Raw genomic sequence first — 15,929 nt, forward strand, 5'->3', positions numbered from 1 at the left:
AAAGGCCAGCGGATGCTCCCCCACGGGCACGGCTGGCGTGGGGCGGGGGGAGCGGGGGGAGCGGGGGCAGCGCCAGCGGGCAGGATTGTTTTCCACCATCTGGCCGGCTTGGTGGAGGGCGGATGGAAGCAGCTCCTCCGGCTCTGCTGCTATTTATGGCATCGGGAAGAAAAATGGGGCGAAAACTGACAAAAAGCCAGCAGGGACGTGTGTCGTCCCCCCCCCCCCCCCCCCGCCCCTTCGCAGCCCCGTGCGCTCGCGGCCGCGCCCTCTCCATCGCGCTGGATCCCATCCCAGCGCCGAGCATCGTGCCAGGGTGTGCCGCGCGCACTGGGGGGAGGTGGGCGCAGGGGAAAGCCAAGGGGGTGGCCCGGGGCTCCCCCCGCCCCCGTCCCAGAAGGAGCCGGGGGCACACAGGCAGGGATGTGCCGGGGCTGCGGGAGGTCCGTGCTGGGTGTCCAGCCCAGCCCCGCATTCCCGAGGGCTGGAAACCCAACCAGGGTCAGGGGTTGGGCTGGGGGCTGCAGCCAAATCCTCCTGCTGCTCCCCCCCCCCCCCCACCAGGTCCGGGACCCTCCGTGCGGGAGCTGACCCTGCGGACCCCGTCCAAGGGTCCCGCACCCTCCAGCCCCGAGGACAAGGAGCAACTTGGTCCCGACCCTGGCCCCGAACGTCCCCTGCGCTGGCCAGACCCGGCACCCCACCCGCGTGCTGTGGAGCACCCCCGGGTACCAAAACAACCTCCCGGCCTCCCAGGCGGTGCTGAGCCCCGCGGCCCGGCCCGAGCCGACACGGGGCCGAGCGCCCGAGGCTGCTGGCTGGGACGCTTTTGTCCCCGGTTCTCGTAATCGTTCCCGAAAACCACCGGCGCGAGGCTCTGGAGTGGGCTTGGCAGGGGAGACCCCCGTGGGGACCCCACGCCGGACCCGCAGGCTGCAGGACGGGGGAGTCCTGAGGGATTTTCTGCAACGCAACAGCTTTGGGGTCAAAAATGCCCTTTTTTTTGGGGGGGGGGGCCCTCTGAACTCCTTGGCACGGACAATGGTCCCAGCTCGGCTCCGCGGAGGGCAGGTGGGAGGCTGGGGGGGGACGGGGCGAGGGTCCCCGCTGCTTTGGGCGAGCGGCGGGGCACGGTGGGTCCCAGCCGCTGGTTTCGGAGGGGGTGAGGGGCGGCCGCCGGGTCCGCCGGCAGCTGGGAGGCAGAGAGGGGGACGGGAACACCCCGGGAGAGCTTCGGGATGGCGGGACCGCGGGATGCAGGGGCGGGGGCCCGGCGAGGGCCCGTCGCGGCGCGGGACGCGCAGCCCCGCGGCGATGAGAAAGTGGGGCGGGGGGCGGCGGGTGAGGTTGGGCTCAGCTGCTTCTCGTCACCCCCGGAGCCCGGCCAAGGGCGAACAGCAAAGAGGGGGAAGGGAGGAAGGGGCCCGAGAGCCGGCAGCGTCAGCGCTGGCCGGAGCCCAGGTGAACGCGCAGGGCGCTGCGCCCGCGGGCCCGCACATCCCCTGCGCGGGATGGGGCTGCCCTTCGCTTACAACACCCCCCCCCCCCCCCCCCCCCCCCCCCCCCCCCCCCCGGGGGGCCCCGCAGCATCCCTGCCACGAGGGTACATCCCCCCAAACCCCCACCGGCCCGACGGGGAGCAGGGAGCCAGGGCACGGGCTGCAGGAGGGGGACGCTGCCACGCTGCGTGCGCCCCCGCGCCGGCCGGGAACAAAAGCTGCTCTGAGCCACGGCCGGGAGCTGGAAACGCCTTTGGGAAGCTGCACGCTCCTTTTCTTTTTTTTTTTTCCCTGCCTCCCACTCCCGCCTGGCCTCCCACTCCCTTTGGTTTCCAACTCCATCTTGGTCTCTAAATTTTCCCAGCCTCTCACTCCCTCTCGGCCTTCCACTATCTCTCCCCCTCCCACCCCAATTTGGGAGCCGACCCAAAGTAGGAGCGAAATCCACGTCTCAGACAGAGAGAGAACAGGAGTGGGCAAGGGATGGAAGGGAAAAGCAGAGGCTCTGCGCCCACCCGGGACCTGGGGTGAGGAGCTGCACTCGTGGGCTGACCCTGGCCCCCGGCAGCCCCAGAATATTCCCCTGTGCACCCCTTCCTCGCTGGCTTTGCTCCTTTGCACCACACCCAGCACTGCTGCTTCAAGGGCTGCATCCTGCCCAGGGCTCCAGCCTCGGCCCCCTGCCCTGAACTGGAGCATCCCTGGGCACCCCAAAGCCCAGCATCCTCAGGCACCCAAAACATCCCCAGGAACCCCAAATCCAAGCATCCCCAGGGACCTCAAACCCACACATCCCCGGGCACCCGGCCACGAGAGGACACAGGAGGTGCCAGCTCTCCATCTGTGCTGTGATGGCGGAGCTGGGCCAGATCCAGCTGCCCAATTCCAGGCAGTCTGGCCAAGAGATGCTGCTCTGGTCCTGGCACTCCCTCTGGACAACCTGTCCGAGGAGGAAAACAAGCAATCCTCGGACACCCACAAGCTGGAGGAAAGAGAAGACCTACCCCTCCCAAAGCGAGGGGTATCGCTGTGTGTTTCGCAGGAAAGGGGCCGTTGGAAGTTGGGATTTGGGGGCAAAGAGTGGCACAAGGGACAAGGGCTGCCCAGAGCACTAACACTTGCTTTCCAAAGCGAGTCCGAGCCAGGACACCATGGGGACGGCTGAGCTCCGGCGCGCCAGGATGGCTCTCAATGATGCACATTCCTCTCCCAGTTGCTTTTTAGATATATTTTTTAAGAGTTGCATCTCAATATCGTGCTGTTCAAAGCAAGTTGGTTCTGGAAAAAAACATCCCTTCCCGTTTTTCAAGCTATTTTTGAAACCTTTGGCCTTCATTTCTTTTCAGGCTCCAGACCATAAATAATAATAACAACATATTTAAAGCCTTTATGCTGACAGCTCATCGAATCTGCCAGAGCCTTTTCATTCTCCAGATGTTGAAAATCTGACTCAAAAACTTGAAGTTTGGTAAATATTTGTGTGTTTTTAATTTCACAGCCATTGCTTTTTCTATCACATGAAGCAGGAGAATAAAAATACCAAGTGGAACAGCTATTTCTGGAGCTGGGGGCAGGAAAGGTGAGGCAGTGGCCAGGATGTGGCTGGAGCATCCATGGGGTTGGGTTGCCCATGCTCTGTGCTGAGGGTCTCGGCTCTCTGGCTCAGTTGCGGTGACGGGGATGGTGGCACCAGCAGCCGAGTGTGGAAACACGGCGAGTGCAGGACCCCCCGCCTCGGCCTCCCGACTCTGACCTGGCCGGACTTGGATTTGTTGGGGTGATAAGATCGGTGGGAGGAGCAGTGACATTCTCAGCCGTGGAATGCCACCTCAGTCCTGTATCCCATATCCCACATTCCACGTGCCATGTTTCATATCCCATATTCTGCACGCAGCATCCTGCAGCCCATATCCCATATTTCCGTATCTGGCACCCCGTATCCCACATCCCACAGCCCATATCCCATACCTCATATCCCACATTCCATAGCCCACATCCCACACCCCCTGTCCATACCCTGCGTCCTATGCCTCACACCCTACAGCCCCCATCTCACATCCTACATCATGTGTCCCATATCCAAATAGCGCATCTCACACCCTGTGCCCCCCCATCTCCTCCCCACAGAGTGGGAGGGAGAGGATTCAGGAAGGCTCCTCTCCCTGTCCCCCAAAGTGCTTCGGGGTCCTTTGGGGCAGCGATGGACCGGCTGGCGTTGCCTTTTCTCGGGGGACATTTCCCTGCTAAGTCACAGCAGCAGGAGAAGCACTAAAAACCCCAGGATTTTAGCACTCCTCCTGGGAAACAAACAAACAAACAAACAAAAAACCCCAAAAACACATACTGGATTTCTCCCTAACAGAAGCAGAGAGAGCCCTGGCCCCACTCTTGGCCTCCCAAAAACCAGCCCACGCAGTGGCTGGACTGTGATGCTGCTCACCAAGGATGGAGCGGAGGGTGCATAGCCCTTGTCCACCCTTTAACCCTCCTCCTCCCCTCGTCAGCTCTTCCCCAGCCCTAAAACCTGTCCTGAGCAACAGCTGAGGAGCGTTCTGGGCTGGGGTGTCCAGTGAAAACCGGGCCTGATGCAGAGATCGCAGGGCCAAGCGTTTGCCAGAAGCCAGGGCCAGAACCCACCCCTGGCTGAGCCCCTTTGCCCAGTCGGAGCCGGGGTGGCCGTGCTGGTTAGCACTGGGTGGGGGGGGGCTGTGCTTACAAAGGGTTTGCAGACTGGTACCACTTGCCCCGGTAACCCCACACTCAGTTACCCCACACCCTGGGTACCTCTGTACCCCAGATACTCCAAAACTTGGTTACTCCACTCTCCGGTTATCCCCAGGTACCCCAAATACCTTGTCCCCCCATTCTCCATACCTGAGGTACCCCAATACCCTGTACCCCATGCCCTTCATTCTCTGACCCAGGAGGGGAGGGGTGGCACCACCACAGTACCTCAGACCCCTAATTCTCTATGCCTCGGGTACCCCAATACCTTGTATCCCTAATTCTCTATACACCAGGTACCCCAATACCCCATACCTCTCCATATCCAAGGTACCCCAGTACCTTGTACCCCTAATTCTCCATGTTCCAGGTACCCCAGTACTCTGAGTACCCCATACCCCTACTTGTCTATACCGCAGGTACCCCAATACCCCGGTATCCTGTACCTCCAATTCTATACCCCCAAGTACCCATCAGGAGGCGGGCATTCGGCCATCTCCAGGAAAGTGAGGCTCCATCACGCGTAACAGTCACCTGGGAACACAAATGCCATCTCTCCGAACATCCCCCTCTTCCTTCCTTTCCCTCCAGCTTTTTCTGCTGAGCACAGTGTGGAATGTCCTTTTGGGCAGCCGAGGTCAACTGTCCCAGCTGTGTCCCCTCCCAAACCCTTGTGCACCACCAGCTTCCTCGCTGCCGGGGAAGACTGAGAGGCAGAAAAGACCTTGACGCCGTGCGCAGTGCTCAGCAGTGACAAAACCATCCCCATGTTATCAACCCTGTAAATCCAAAACACAGCCCACTTATCAGCTGCTATGAAGAAAATTCACTCCATCCCTGCCAAAACCTGCGGAGCTGCCTGTACAGCGCCGGGGCAAGCAGCCACACAGTGCCGGCCTGGAGGTCATTCGGCTTCCTCCGGTGCTTTGCGCTCCTGGACCACATGATTTCCTGGAAAGTCCCACCTTCCAAAAACCGAAACAGCTCGATTTTGAGGTGAACGTCAAGCCCCCTCTCAGTCAAGTGTGATTTTTCGCCAGAGCAGGCAGGATGGAGGACTGTGGACTGCACCGGGTGCCCCTGGCCAAGCGAGCTTGGAAGACCTGCGTGATGGTGGCCCTCGGGGTGGCTGTCGTGGCGCTGGCGGTAGCTCTGGCTGTGGTGCTCTGCCAGCCGGCCGTGGGCTCTGCCGTGGCGGGGAACAGCTCTGTGGCACTGGCACAGCTGGAGGAGGCCCTGGCTGTCACCAATCAGTCCCTCGCCAAAACCCACGGGCAGTGGGACAACTGCAGGGGGCAGCTGGTAGGGGCTGGGGCACTGCTGACAGGTGGGGGGCCGGGACCTCGCAGGGAAAACTGCAGCGCCCAGCCCCAGACTGGCTGCTTTGGGCTGGTGCAAGGGAGTGCCCGAGCCAGAGCCCCCCAGCCCCTTCCATCTGCTGCTGCTCAGGATGTGCTGGAGGGGAAAGTCCTGGAGCTGGAGCAGGAGCTCGCTGGGGTAACCCAGCTGCAAGGTGAACCCTGGGCAGAGTCGGGGGGTGGAGGTCTGGGTATGGGCAACGGCTGCTGGGCCAACCTCATCCCCATCCCCTGGGACACCCTGATCCCATGGGCCACCCTCATCCCCATCCCCTGGGACACCCTGATCCTGTGGGCCACCCTCATCCCCATCCCCTGGGACACCCTGATCCCGTGGGCCACCCTCATCCCCATCCCCTGGGACACCCTGATGCCCTGGGATGCCCTAATCCCCTGGGTCACCCCATCCCCATCCCCTGGGACACCCTGATCTCCATCCCCTGGGACACCCTGATCCCCTTGGCCACCCTCATTCCCATCCCCTGGGACACCCTCATCCCCATCCCTTGCGTCATCCTCGTGCTCGTCCCCGTGGCCACACTGATCCTCGTCCCCTGGGCCACCCTGTTCCCCATCCCCTGGCACACCCTGATCCTCTGGGACACCCTGATCCCCATCCCCTGGCACACCCTGATCCTCTGGGACACCCTGATCCCCTGGGCCACCCTAATTCCTGTCCCCTGGGACACCCACATCTCCTGGGACACCCTAATTCCCGTCCCCTGGGATGCCCTGATGCCCTGGGCCACCCTGATCCCCATCCCCTGGGACACCCTCATCACCTGGGACACCCTTATCCCCGTCCCCTGGGACACTCTGATCCCCTTGGCCACCCTCATTCCCGTCTCCTGGGACACCCTAATCCCCATCCCCTGTGTCATCCTTGTGCTCATCCACTGGGATACCCTGATCCCCATCCCCTGGCACACCCTGATCCTCTGGGACACTCTGATCCTCTGGGACACCCTGATCCCCTGGGCCACCCTAATTCCTGTCCCCTGGGACACTGATCCCCTGGAACACTCTGATACCCATCCCCTGGGACACCTTGATCCCCTTGGCCACCCTGATCCCCATCCCCTGGGACACCCTGATCCCCTTGGCCATCCTCATTCCCGTCTCCTGGGACACCCTCATCTCCTGGGACACCCTAATTCCCATCACCTGGGATGCCCTGATGCCCTGGGCCACCCTGATCCCCATCCCCTGGGACACCCTCATCCCCTGGGACACCCTCATCCCCGGGGACACCCTAATTTCCATCCCCTGGGACACCCTCGATCCCCTGGGACACCCTCAACCCCTGGGACGCCCTAAATTCCGTCCCCTGGGACGCCCTGATCCCCGCCCGCTGTTGCCTCCCTGCAGAGGCGAACAGGGCACTCAACGCAACGGTGGCCGAGCAGCAGGAGCAGCTTGAGGACCTGCAGCGCCACAGGTGAGCCCCGCGCCCCACCCTACCCCCCGCCCCCTGCCCTCACTGACTCCCTGTCGTTCCCCCCCCCCCACCCAGGGACATGCTCCAGCTGCAGAATCAGGGCCTGCAGGAGCAGCTCCAGGACATGAGGAGCCAGCACTCGGGTGGGAAGGGGCTCCCAGCCACATTCCTCAGCCTCCTGGCCCTGCTGGTCCCCCGGGTGCTCCTCCTGTGAGCCCCCGTCCTTCCCCATCACCCGATGCAGAGCGAGGAGGGGCCGTCCCCCATCCAGCTCCCGTGGGGGCTGGGGGTGGCAGTGGGTGGCCCCTGCACCAGTTCTACTGACACCGTCCCGTTACTCCCTGGTCGCTCTGCTTGCCAAATTCACTCTGGGGACATCCTGGGGAGACAACTTCGCTCCAGCCACCCTGGGCTGTGCCCAGGCCGAGCGAGGGGATGGGGGAGTGGGCCAGAGGGGACAGAGACACAGCAGGGCTGCGCTGAGCAAAGGGTCTGCAGGCGCTCCACAGTTAGGGGATTTTTAACTGATTTCCAATAAAACCTTGTGAAAATCCAGTGGTCTGTTGCTCCAGCGAGCCTTCAGGACCTGCTGCACGATGGGGCAAGGGGGTGTCACAGAAACCCCTCAGGCAGACAGGAGCCTCGGCGTCCCCAACACCCACCAGATCCCCAGCCGCATCCTTGCTTGTCCCTGCAGCCATGCCCCACGGCTGGGCGCCGGGACGGAGCATCCTCCCACCTCCAGCACAAACCAAGTCTATTCTGGGCTGTGACCTGTGAGAAGCCGCAGCCCGAAGCCGGGTTTGGCGAGAAAAACCCACAGGCAGCAATTACAGCAACCCAGGGAGTGACCCGCCTGGACACCAGCACATCCCACGGAGCCGCTGCCGCGGTGGGCGAGCGGCCCCACATCCCCCTCCGGCATGGACCCCGCGGTACCCAAGGCCACCCTGAAGGTGCTGGGACTGTGCGCGGGGCTGCTGGTGCTGGTGGCGGCGGTGACGGTCTCGGTGGCGGTGATGGTGTGGCGCTCGGAGGCAGTGGGGAAGCTGCGGGGTTGCCGGGAGCAGGCAGCCAACGAAAGCCGGGAGCTGGGGAATCGCCTGGCCGAGCTGGAGCGGGAACAAGCCCAGCTGCAGCGGGCGGCGGCGGCGGGTGCGCGGGCGGAGGAGGCTCTGCGACGGGAGCTGGCCCAGGCCCGCGGTGACAGCAAGAAGCTCAACGCCAGCCTGGCATCGTGCCGGGAGCGGGTGGTAGGTGCTGGTGGGGACGGGGACAGGGCAGGGGTCTCAGCCCGCCCGGCTGCATGCACGGGGAGAGCGATGTTGGGGCGGAGAGGGGGATTCTGAGGGAGCGCGGTAGCCAAGCCCAGGGTGATGCTTCATCTCCGGGGGGGATTTTGACCAGGCTGGTGGAAAGCCCCGGCACTGACGGAAAGGATGCCACAGGCACGCAACCCCCGCAGAGCAAAGGCCAGCTGCGGAGACGAGCTGGGAATGGGGAGAGGCAGCCCCGGGATGGGGGGATCCGCAGCGCCTCAGGCATGCATGGCCGCCTTCCTCCACGGGACGCCCCCAAGAGGGGACCCCCAGCTGCTCCCAGTCCCGCGGCACGGTCCCAGTGCTGCCATCCCCCTGCCCGGGTGCCCGCGCGCAGCTGGGACAGCTATTCTTAGCCGTGGCCGTGGCACACATGTAATTACCCCGTCCCAAAGCGGCAGCAGAGGCTGGAGCTGGTGCGGAGCTGCCGTTTCTCTCCTCCCAGGTATTTTTAGCTGAGGCCTCGGCTGGGAAAGGGCCTGGCCCCAACACCGTGGCCGCAGTCTGGAGGAAGAACTGTGTCCCGCCGCCCCTCCGGGCTCATCCGGCCGAACAATGGCCCGGAGAAGCTGGAAAAGTGCTCCGGCTTCCCGGGGCTGGCGCCGGGAGTGGGGCTGGGTTGTGCAGCCTTTTGGGGACCCAGCTGGGGAGGAGCCCTGTCGCCTCCCCAGCACCCCGGATGGCACCCATGGGGCACTCGAGTGGCCTGGGGCCCCCATGACATCCCTGGTGCACCAACGTCCTCGCCAAGCTCAGGCTGAGCCATCCCTCCAGGAAAGAGGGATTTCCCCAAAATCCATGTCCCCGTCCCTTCGGGAGACATAGCGAGGGGACCTAACAGCTTGGGGACGTAGGGAGCTGGGCAGAGAGAAAGGAGGATGGCTCTCCACCGCGCCGCCATGTCCCCTCTCCCCAGGCCAGGCTGGAGGCCAACGCGACGGCACTGGGGGACGAGGTGCTGGCCCTGCGGCGCGAGCGGGCTGAGCTGGCCCGTGGCAAGGCGGCCCTGCAAGGTGAGTCCCCCAGGAGCAGTGGCATTGGGGCGCAGGTCCCCCGCCACCCTGTGCAAGAACCCAGTCTGAGGGGGGGGTCCCAGCTGCACTCCCTTCGGGTGTGGGCTCAGGTGTGGGGTGTTGGGGTCTGGAGTGCGCGGGTGACCCCGCCACCCCCTTCATCCCGCAGGGGAGCTGGCGCGGGGCGAGGAGCAGGTGCTGGGGCTGCGGCAGCGGCTGGAGGCGGCAGCGGAGCAGCGGCGAGCGCTGCGGACACGCGGGGAGCGGTGCGAGGCCCGGCAGAAGGAGCTCGAAACCACCCTGTAAGGTCCTTGTCCCCCCCCCTGCCACGGGCATCCCTCCCACAGCATCCACCCCCCACAGCCTGACCCCAGCCCCACCACCCCCCTGCCCTGTCTCTCCCGGCCCACGGGGACCCTCCAGCCCCCTATCCTGGGACAGGGAGAACTCCCCCTCACGCGGTTTTGCTCTCCCACAGGCGAGGGTACGCAGCCGAGGTCGATGTGCTGCGGCAGCGGGCGAGGGACCGAGCGACTGGGCGCAGGTGCCCCCCATCCCGGTACCTTCTGTGGGTGGGGGGGATGCATCATTCTGGGGAGGTGGCTTCACCGGGGCAGCCAGCCCGGCTGCCCATGCTTCCTGGCACATGCCACTGTCACCCGTGAGCCCCGGGGGAGCGGGACACCGGGACTCACTCTCTGCCCTCCTCTCCTTTGCAGGAAGGGCTGAAGCCCCTCAGCCCCCCGACCCCCTCCCTGCTAGGGGCTGGGGTCCGGGCCCCCCCCACCCCGCCCCACCAAGCCCATCATTCCCAGTCCCACAGCGCCCCTTAGCACTGGGACGAAGCAGCGGCTCAGCCTGACTGGAGCCAGCGCATGCAGACGGATGATGATGCTGGTGGTCACCGCGTGCCTTCATCCTGTTGGCGTCCTGGTCCTGTCCTGATGCCACCGCTGCATCGGTCGCCCGACTTTTGGACAGAGCTTTTTCTCCACCCAAGGACAGTTTCCCGACTGGCTGCTCAGAGCTGCTCTTTAAAATCAGCTCCAGGATTGGATGCCATGTTCCCAGCGCACTCCAGAAACTGGGAAGACTGGGCAGGCGTCCGGGCAATAAAGGCCGCTCTTCTCACCGGGACATCTCCTGCTGTCCTCAAGCCCAGTGCTCCCCCGCCCCCATGGCCCCGCTAAGGCACCGCACCCCCCCCCCGCCAAAGGACTTTAACTGGGCTCTGCCACCGCTGTGCCCAGCAGCTGCCAGGGCAGGAACCGGCTCTGCCATGGAACCCCCAAACGCCGAGGGGGGCCTGGCCGGGGAGGGGGGACACGGATGAGCAGCTACTGCTGTTTTGCTGTCGCTTCCCAGCGTCTTTGATCCGCTTTGGGGAAAGTTTCCAGGAAAGTTGCAGATTTTCCTGCCGGCGCCACCGCGGTATCCTGTGCAGAGGGCAGGCAGGCCAGGCACAGGCATCCGGCCTCCTCCTGGCCCACAGAGCCCATGCTGGTGGGGGGTGAAACCAGCACCATTCCCGCACCCCAAACCTGGGGGTCCCAAAGTGAGACCCCAGTCCCACAGCAGCTCGGGACAGGGAGGGGAACTGGGCAAAGCCATCCCCATGGCCCGGTCCCAACGCAGCACTAGCCCTTGGCATGGGAAGAATTAATTGTAGTTGGGAGTCTAATTGGAAAGTGGAACAGAGGAAGGGTCTGCAGTGGGTGGGGGCGTGGGCAGATGCCCCCTTGGGATCCCTGGTGACCTCGGGAGGCTGCAGGGAGTCCTTGGGGTGGGCTGGCAGACGGAGCATCTCATCGGCAAAGCCACCAGCATGCTGGGTCCCAGGGTCAGGGGTCCGGCAGAGCCCGGGCAGGGTCCCCGCAGCAGGGCCGGGGGGTGACTCACCGTTATTTGCGGCTCAGGAAGGAAACGGCAGTAGCTGAGAATGGATTCAGGACCGACACCATCCCAGCCATCGCAGACACTTCCCGGCCCCCGGGGACCGCGGCGCAGCCAGAAGGCAGGAAACAGCCAGCAGCTCGGGGTCAGCGCCTGCCGCAGCCCCCTCACCTCGCCCTCCCGCAGCCAACCAGCCCCCATCCATCCCAGGCTGGGCATCCTGCAGAGCTGGGGGGGGATCCTGGGCACAGCCAGTCCCTCCACTGCAGCCCTGGGATGGGGACGGGCTGGCAATGGCCACTGGGACCCAAACGTGGTCTGGCTCAGCCCAGACCCAGGGGTGTTGGTCCTGCACCCCAGACGCCCCCTCTGTGGTCGCTGGTGCTGAGGGTCAGGCGGGCAAGCGTCCCCTCTCCCTCCAGTCCCTGCCCCGATGCTGCCCACACCTGATGCCACCCCTTTTCCCCGCACTGAGGAGCCCTCTCCATGCGCCCAGCCTGTCCCCAAGCCCTCAGCCCCAGGCTCAGCCCAGGGCAGGGTCTGGGGACCCCAGACCTGGAGCGGGACGAGGGAAGACAGCTCCAAGCCCACAGCTCTTTCCATCCTTGCCTGGCTGGGCTGAGCCGCTGTGGCAGCGACGCTGGCATGGGTGGCCATTCTTATACGGGAGTGGGGCCGCCCGCACTCCACGTGCTCGGCCACAGCTTCCCGGGCGGCCTGGGGACCCGGTGGGTGGGCGTGGAGAGGCCTGGGTTTGCCCCTTGCTCCCTCCTCCACTGGCTGAGATGGGGACGGGGACCAGACCCTACCTGCCAGCCAGCGCCCGGCCACATCCTTCCCCTGCCCACCAGCCACCTGCAAGGCGCCGGGGAGCCGACGTGGAGGAGCACCGGTCCCTGCGTCCCACCGACCCGGCAAGAAGGGGAGGTCTGGCAGTGACTCCCATGCCACCGTCCCACCACGAGGACGTGACCAGTGTGGGCGGCGGGGTCCTCCTCCATCACCCCACCTCGTGCGCCGGCAGCCACAGCCCACTCAGCCCGTCCCTGGGGACTCATCCCTGCTGCCCACCGCGCTGGGGGCTATTTCGGGCCAAAAGCTGGCCCCGAGGGACCACCAGGCCCTGGCCCAGGGGCGGGGGGAGCAGGGTCCCAGGCTTCGCTCCCATCTGTTATCAACCAGGAACACCTTCCACCAACAGAAGCTGCGCGTTCGAGGCATCCGGAGAGGCAGGAAGGAGCCCAGCAGAAGGAAATATTAAATAGAGCAATATAAACACTGCGGCGGGAGCCAGCTCCGCCCCGGCTCGGCCCCCTTGAAAGGGGCTGCCGTGGGGTGGGGCGCGCAGAGCATCGGTGGGATGGAGAAGAGCAGCTACGGTATGGCCAAGTTTGGTCTGGAGGCCAAGGAGGCGATGCCCAAGCGGGACTGTGGTTTTTACGTGAAATACATCTTCCTCTTCACCTCCCTCATCCAATTCCTCATCATCCTGGGGCTGGTGCTCTTTATGGTGTACGGCAACGCGCAGGCGGGCACGGACATGCACCTCCGGCTGCTGGAGAAGGATCTGCAGGAACGCTACGGCAAGATCATCACCCTCAGCAGCAGGAACATCAACCTGACGCGCACCCTCAACACCACCCTCAAGGAGAAGCAGGGGCTGCAGGCCCTGGCCCAGAAGGTGCAGCGGGACCTGGACAAGTGCAACAGCACCCAGGCTCCCACCTCCATCCCCAAGGTGAGACCCCCCCCCACCCTCTGGGTGCTGGGGGCTGCGGCCCACCCATGGGTGCTGGGGGGCTGCTGGCAGGAGCTGGGACCTCGTTTCAGCTCCACCAGCTTCAGTAGGGATGGGTGTGGGGGGGGCAATGCCGATGTGCTCCCCCAGCCCCGGAGAGGCTCTCAGCCCTGGCACCCCGGGGGCAGCCCCTGGCCAAGGGGGGTTCCGGTCTCACAGCCCCCCCCCTCATCCTCAGCAGCCCCCCGGGGCTCTCACCACCACCCAGGGGTAGGAGGGAGGTGATGCTGGGGGGCAGGGGTCCTTGCGGAATGCTCTGACCTCTTCCTCTTCCTCCCCCCACCTCAGCTGCAGGAGATGGTGAAGATCATCTTCTACCAGAAGACGAAGCTGGACGAGTGCCATATGACCATCAGCCTCATCAACGCCAGCTGCAGCGGTAAGGGACACCCCCCCCCCCCCGTACCTCCTTCCCAGCCCCATGGGGACCCCCAGCACCCCTAAGGGACCCACTGCAGCCTGCACTGGGGGTCTGCCCCCTCCGCGTGCCAGGCAGGGCTGTCACCCTGAGCCGTGGGGTGGGAGTCAGGGCGTGGGGGGGGGAACCATGAACCCCAACCCCGTGTCCCCTGCCAACCCTGCAGCCGAGAAGGTGCTGCTGCAGAGCCAGCTGGACCAGACGGCCCTGGCCAAGAAGGAGCTGGGAGAAAGCTACCGCAATGCGAACGCCACGCTGACCAAAACCGCCCAGGAGCAGAGGAGCTGCCAGCGGCAGCTCGATGTCACCAAGAAGATTTGCGAGTCCACCAAAACCAACCTGGAGCTGCAGAAACACGAGTGCAATTCCTTGAAGTCCGACGTGAGATACTACTTCGAGCGCATCAAGGAGATGCTCAGCTCGTACAGCTGCAACAGCGCCCAGGAGCAGCTCAGCCGGCTGGCGCAGCAGACGGAGAGGCTCTTCCTCTGGCAGCAGGATCGGGAGACCAAGTACGTGGGGAAGAGTGTCTGCGACATGAACCTCAACCAGTGTCACCTCAACTGCTCCGAGGAGAAGCAGGAGCTGGAGAAGCGGCTGCAGGACGCTGAGAAACGGGTGAAGGGCAGCCAGGAGGAGAAAGCGAAGCTGGCTGTGGGGAACGAGCAGCTGCGCAAGGAGCTGGAGGAGAAGAGCAAAGCCGCCACGCAGGCCGGGTACTTCAAGGAGCAGCTCAACTTCTGCATGGGGTCCAAGGTGAGGGAGCTGCCGGGGCACGGGGATGGCTGGGAGCACGCGATGCCAAGCGCATACGTTTTTCTTTTGCACGTGTGCTTTTGCAGACACGCCTCTGCACAGGCATTTTCTTCTTCTGCACGCGTACTTTCGCACATGCACCTTTCTTTCGCACAGGCACTTCTGCAACCTCACCTTTCTTTCGCGAACACGCTCCTACGTGTGCGCTTCCACGCAGCCGCCACAGTGCCCTCGGGCCCCCTTTGCCCAGAGGTGCCCACGCTCACCGCCCGCTCTCCTCCACAGATGGACACCTTCTTCGACGTCATGGGCTCACGGGTGCCAGGGAGCAGCGGGCGGCCGGGACCCTTCGTCAGCACGAGCTCCTACGCAGACGTTCTGAGGAACCAGGGCATCTTGGGGAACATGGGTGAGTCCTGGGGAAGGGGGCTTGCTCTGGGACTGGGTCCCCCCATCATGCTGGGGGCCACTGTCCCCCCCCCGCAGCGCCCAGCCCACCTCAGGCCCCGCTGCTCTGTCCCACCAGGCAAAATCAACGTGGAGGAGATCCAGCGGTCGGTGCAGAAGATCATGGAGCAGTACACGTCCACCCTGAAGAACCCCAGGTGAGGGGGCCCAGCGCGGGAGCCCACTGGGCCGGGGGAGGCGGAGGGGGCTAGGGGCGAGCGGTGCTGGCGAGCGAGGGCCTGATCCCGCCCTCTCTGCAGCACATAATGGCCGAGCGGCGCACAGAAAACGGCAGCGAGGAGCTCGAGGACAAGCCCGGGAGGCACTTCCCGCGGCACAGACAGCAAATCCTGACTGGGAGCAAGCGGCCAGCACCGCTGCCGTCCTCCCTCCACCCTGGGAGGACCACCAGTGCAGTGGGGGCCAGGGCCGCTCCTCCCTGTCCCCTTCCCCAAGCCCCCATGCTCATCCCCTCCCGCACGCTTGCCTCCCCCACGCATGTACCCGTACACTTGGAGACGAGGCGGTTGGCAGCTGTAAATACAGCCGGCCCTGAGCACTGACACAGCTTGTCGCGTGTGTGCCTGGATGCCTACGCAGGGTGGGGTGCAGAGGTCACAGCCGGGATGTGGAGCGGGAACATCCCGTCCCGACTTCACGTGCCTCTTCTGGGGACTGCAGTGGTCCCCCCATCAGGAAGCCCACCCCCTGTGGCGCAGGGCAGACTTTGGCCCTGGGCTTTCCCTGCTCGCGAGCAGGAAGTGCATGAGGCCGAGCGAGCGGGAAGCCCTTGGCCGCCGAGTCCTTGCAGCCCCATCCTGTCACCCAGCCCCCTCTGCACGCCGGGGCACGGGGTCGGGGCGCAGCGGCAGGCGCAGGGACGCGTCGAGCACGATGATTAATCGCCAGCTGCCGCTCGCTGATTTACGGCCGCGCTTCCCGCTCCTTCCTGTTGAAAGAGCCTTTCCTGCCGGCCCGCACGCCATCCCCCGCCAGCACCGCGCTGGCGACACGCAGCGCTCCCAGCACATCCCCATTGCCATCCCCAACACCCAGCCAGCGCCCCCAGGTCCCATCGGGGTCCCCCTGGCCGGCCGCATTCCTCCTGGGATACAGGCAGCCACATGCTCCCACCACCCTCGGCTGCTGGAGGATGGGGATGTCACCGGGTCCCCTCGTCCCTGCCCATCCCTGGGGAAGAGCTGGGGTGGGATGGGGGTGACAGAGGGGCTCCCCCACTGCCCCCACACAGCCCGGCTGGGGAGC

The 15,929-nt window shown here is 64.8% G+C and overlaps 3 protein-coding genes across 3 annotated transcripts; all 3 read left to right on the forward strand.

Moving 5' to 3' along the window:
* Window positions 1-5,171: 5,171 nt before the first annotated feature.
* On the forward strand, window positions 5,172-7,574 carry LOC147597615 (uncharacterized). Its single transcript, XM_086767420.1, has 4 exons — window positions 5,172-5,525; window positions 5,673-5,736; window positions 6,950-7,019; window positions 7,095-7,574. Exons 1-4 carry the CDS (start codon window positions 5,274-5,276, stop codon window positions 7,231-7,233), a joined length of 525 nt encoding a protein of 174 aa, XP_086623546.1. The 5' UTR covers window positions 5,172-5,273; the 3' UTR covers window positions 7,234-7,574.
* Window positions 7,575-7,942: 368 nt separating this feature from the next.
* Window positions 7,943-10,241, forward strand: CCDC194 (coiled-coil domain containing 194). Its single transcript, XM_086767609.1, has 5 exons — window positions 7,943-8,272; window positions 9,255-9,351; window positions 9,521-9,653; window positions 9,830-9,910; window positions 10,071-10,241. Exons 1-5 carry the CDS (start codon window positions 7,943-7,945, stop codon window positions 10,078-10,080), a joined length of 651 nt encoding a protein of 216 aa, XP_086623735.1. The 3' UTR covers window positions 10,081-10,241.
* Window positions 10,242-12,542: 2,301 nt separating this feature from the next.
* On the forward strand, window positions 12,543-15,228 carry PLVAP (plasmalemma vesicle associated protein). Its single transcript, XM_086767303.1, has 6 exons — window positions 12,543-12,982; window positions 13,331-13,421; window positions 13,627-14,216; window positions 14,502-14,625; window positions 14,743-14,821; window positions 14,924-15,228. The coding sequence occupies exons 1-6, from the start codon at window positions 12,605-12,607 to the stop codon at window positions 14,928-14,930; spliced, it is 1,269 nt and encodes a 422-aa protein (XP_086623429.1). The 5' UTR covers window positions 12,543-12,604; the 3' UTR covers window positions 14,931-15,228.
* The last annotated feature ends 701 nt before the right edge of the window (window positions 15,229-15,929 follow it).

The sequence above is a fragment of the Chlamydotis macqueenii genome, chromosome 26 (assembly GCF_036417535.1).
Source record: "Chlamydotis macqueenii isolate bChlMac1 chromosome 26, bChlMac1.mat, whole genome shotgun sequence".
Classification (NCBI taxonomy): domain Eukaryota; kingdom Metazoa; phylum Chordata; class Aves; order Otidiformes; family Otididae; genus Chlamydotis; species Chlamydotis macqueenii.

Excerpts from the sequence above, each read along its gene's own strand:
- LOC147597615 (XM_086767420.1), top strand. The coding sequence starts at position 5,274 with ATGGAGGACTGTGGACTGCACCGGGTGCCCCTGGCCAAGCGAGCTTGG. Across the intron at positions 5,526-5,672 it reads ACAACTGCAGGGGGCAGCTG|GATGTGCTGGAGGGGAAAGT; the intron begins GTAGGGGCTGGG and ends GCTGCTGCTCAG. Across the intron at positions 7,020-7,094 it reads GAGGACCTGCAGCGCCACAG|GGACATGCTCCAGCTGCAGA; the intron begins GTGAGCCCCGCG and ends CCCCCCACCCAG.
- CCDC194 (XM_086767609.1), top strand. The coding sequence starts at position 7,943 with ATGGACCCCGCGGTACCCAAGGCCACCCTGAAGGTGCTGGGACTGTGC. Across the intron at positions 8,273-9,254 it reads CATCGTGCCGGGAGCGGGTG|GCCAGGCTGGAGGCCAACGC; the intron begins GTAGGTGCTGGT and ends CCCTCTCCCCAG. Across the intron at positions 9,352-9,520 it reads TGGCAAGGCGGCCCTGCAAG|GGGAGCTGGCGCGGGGCGAG; the intron begins GTGAGTCCCCCA and ends TTCATCCCGCAG.
- PLVAP (XM_086767303.1), top strand. The coding sequence starts at position 12,605 with ATGGAGAAGAGCAGCTACGGTATGGCCAAGTTTGGTCTGGAGGCCAAG. Across the intron at positions 14,217-14,501 it reads ACTTCTGCATGGGGTCCAAG|ATGGACACCTTCTTCGACGT; the intron begins GTGAGGGAGCTG and ends TCTCCTCCACAG. Across the intron at positions 14,626-14,742 it reads GGGCATCTTGGGGAACATGG|GCAAAATCAACGTGGAGGAG; the intron begins GTGAGTCCTGGG and ends CTGTCCCACCAG.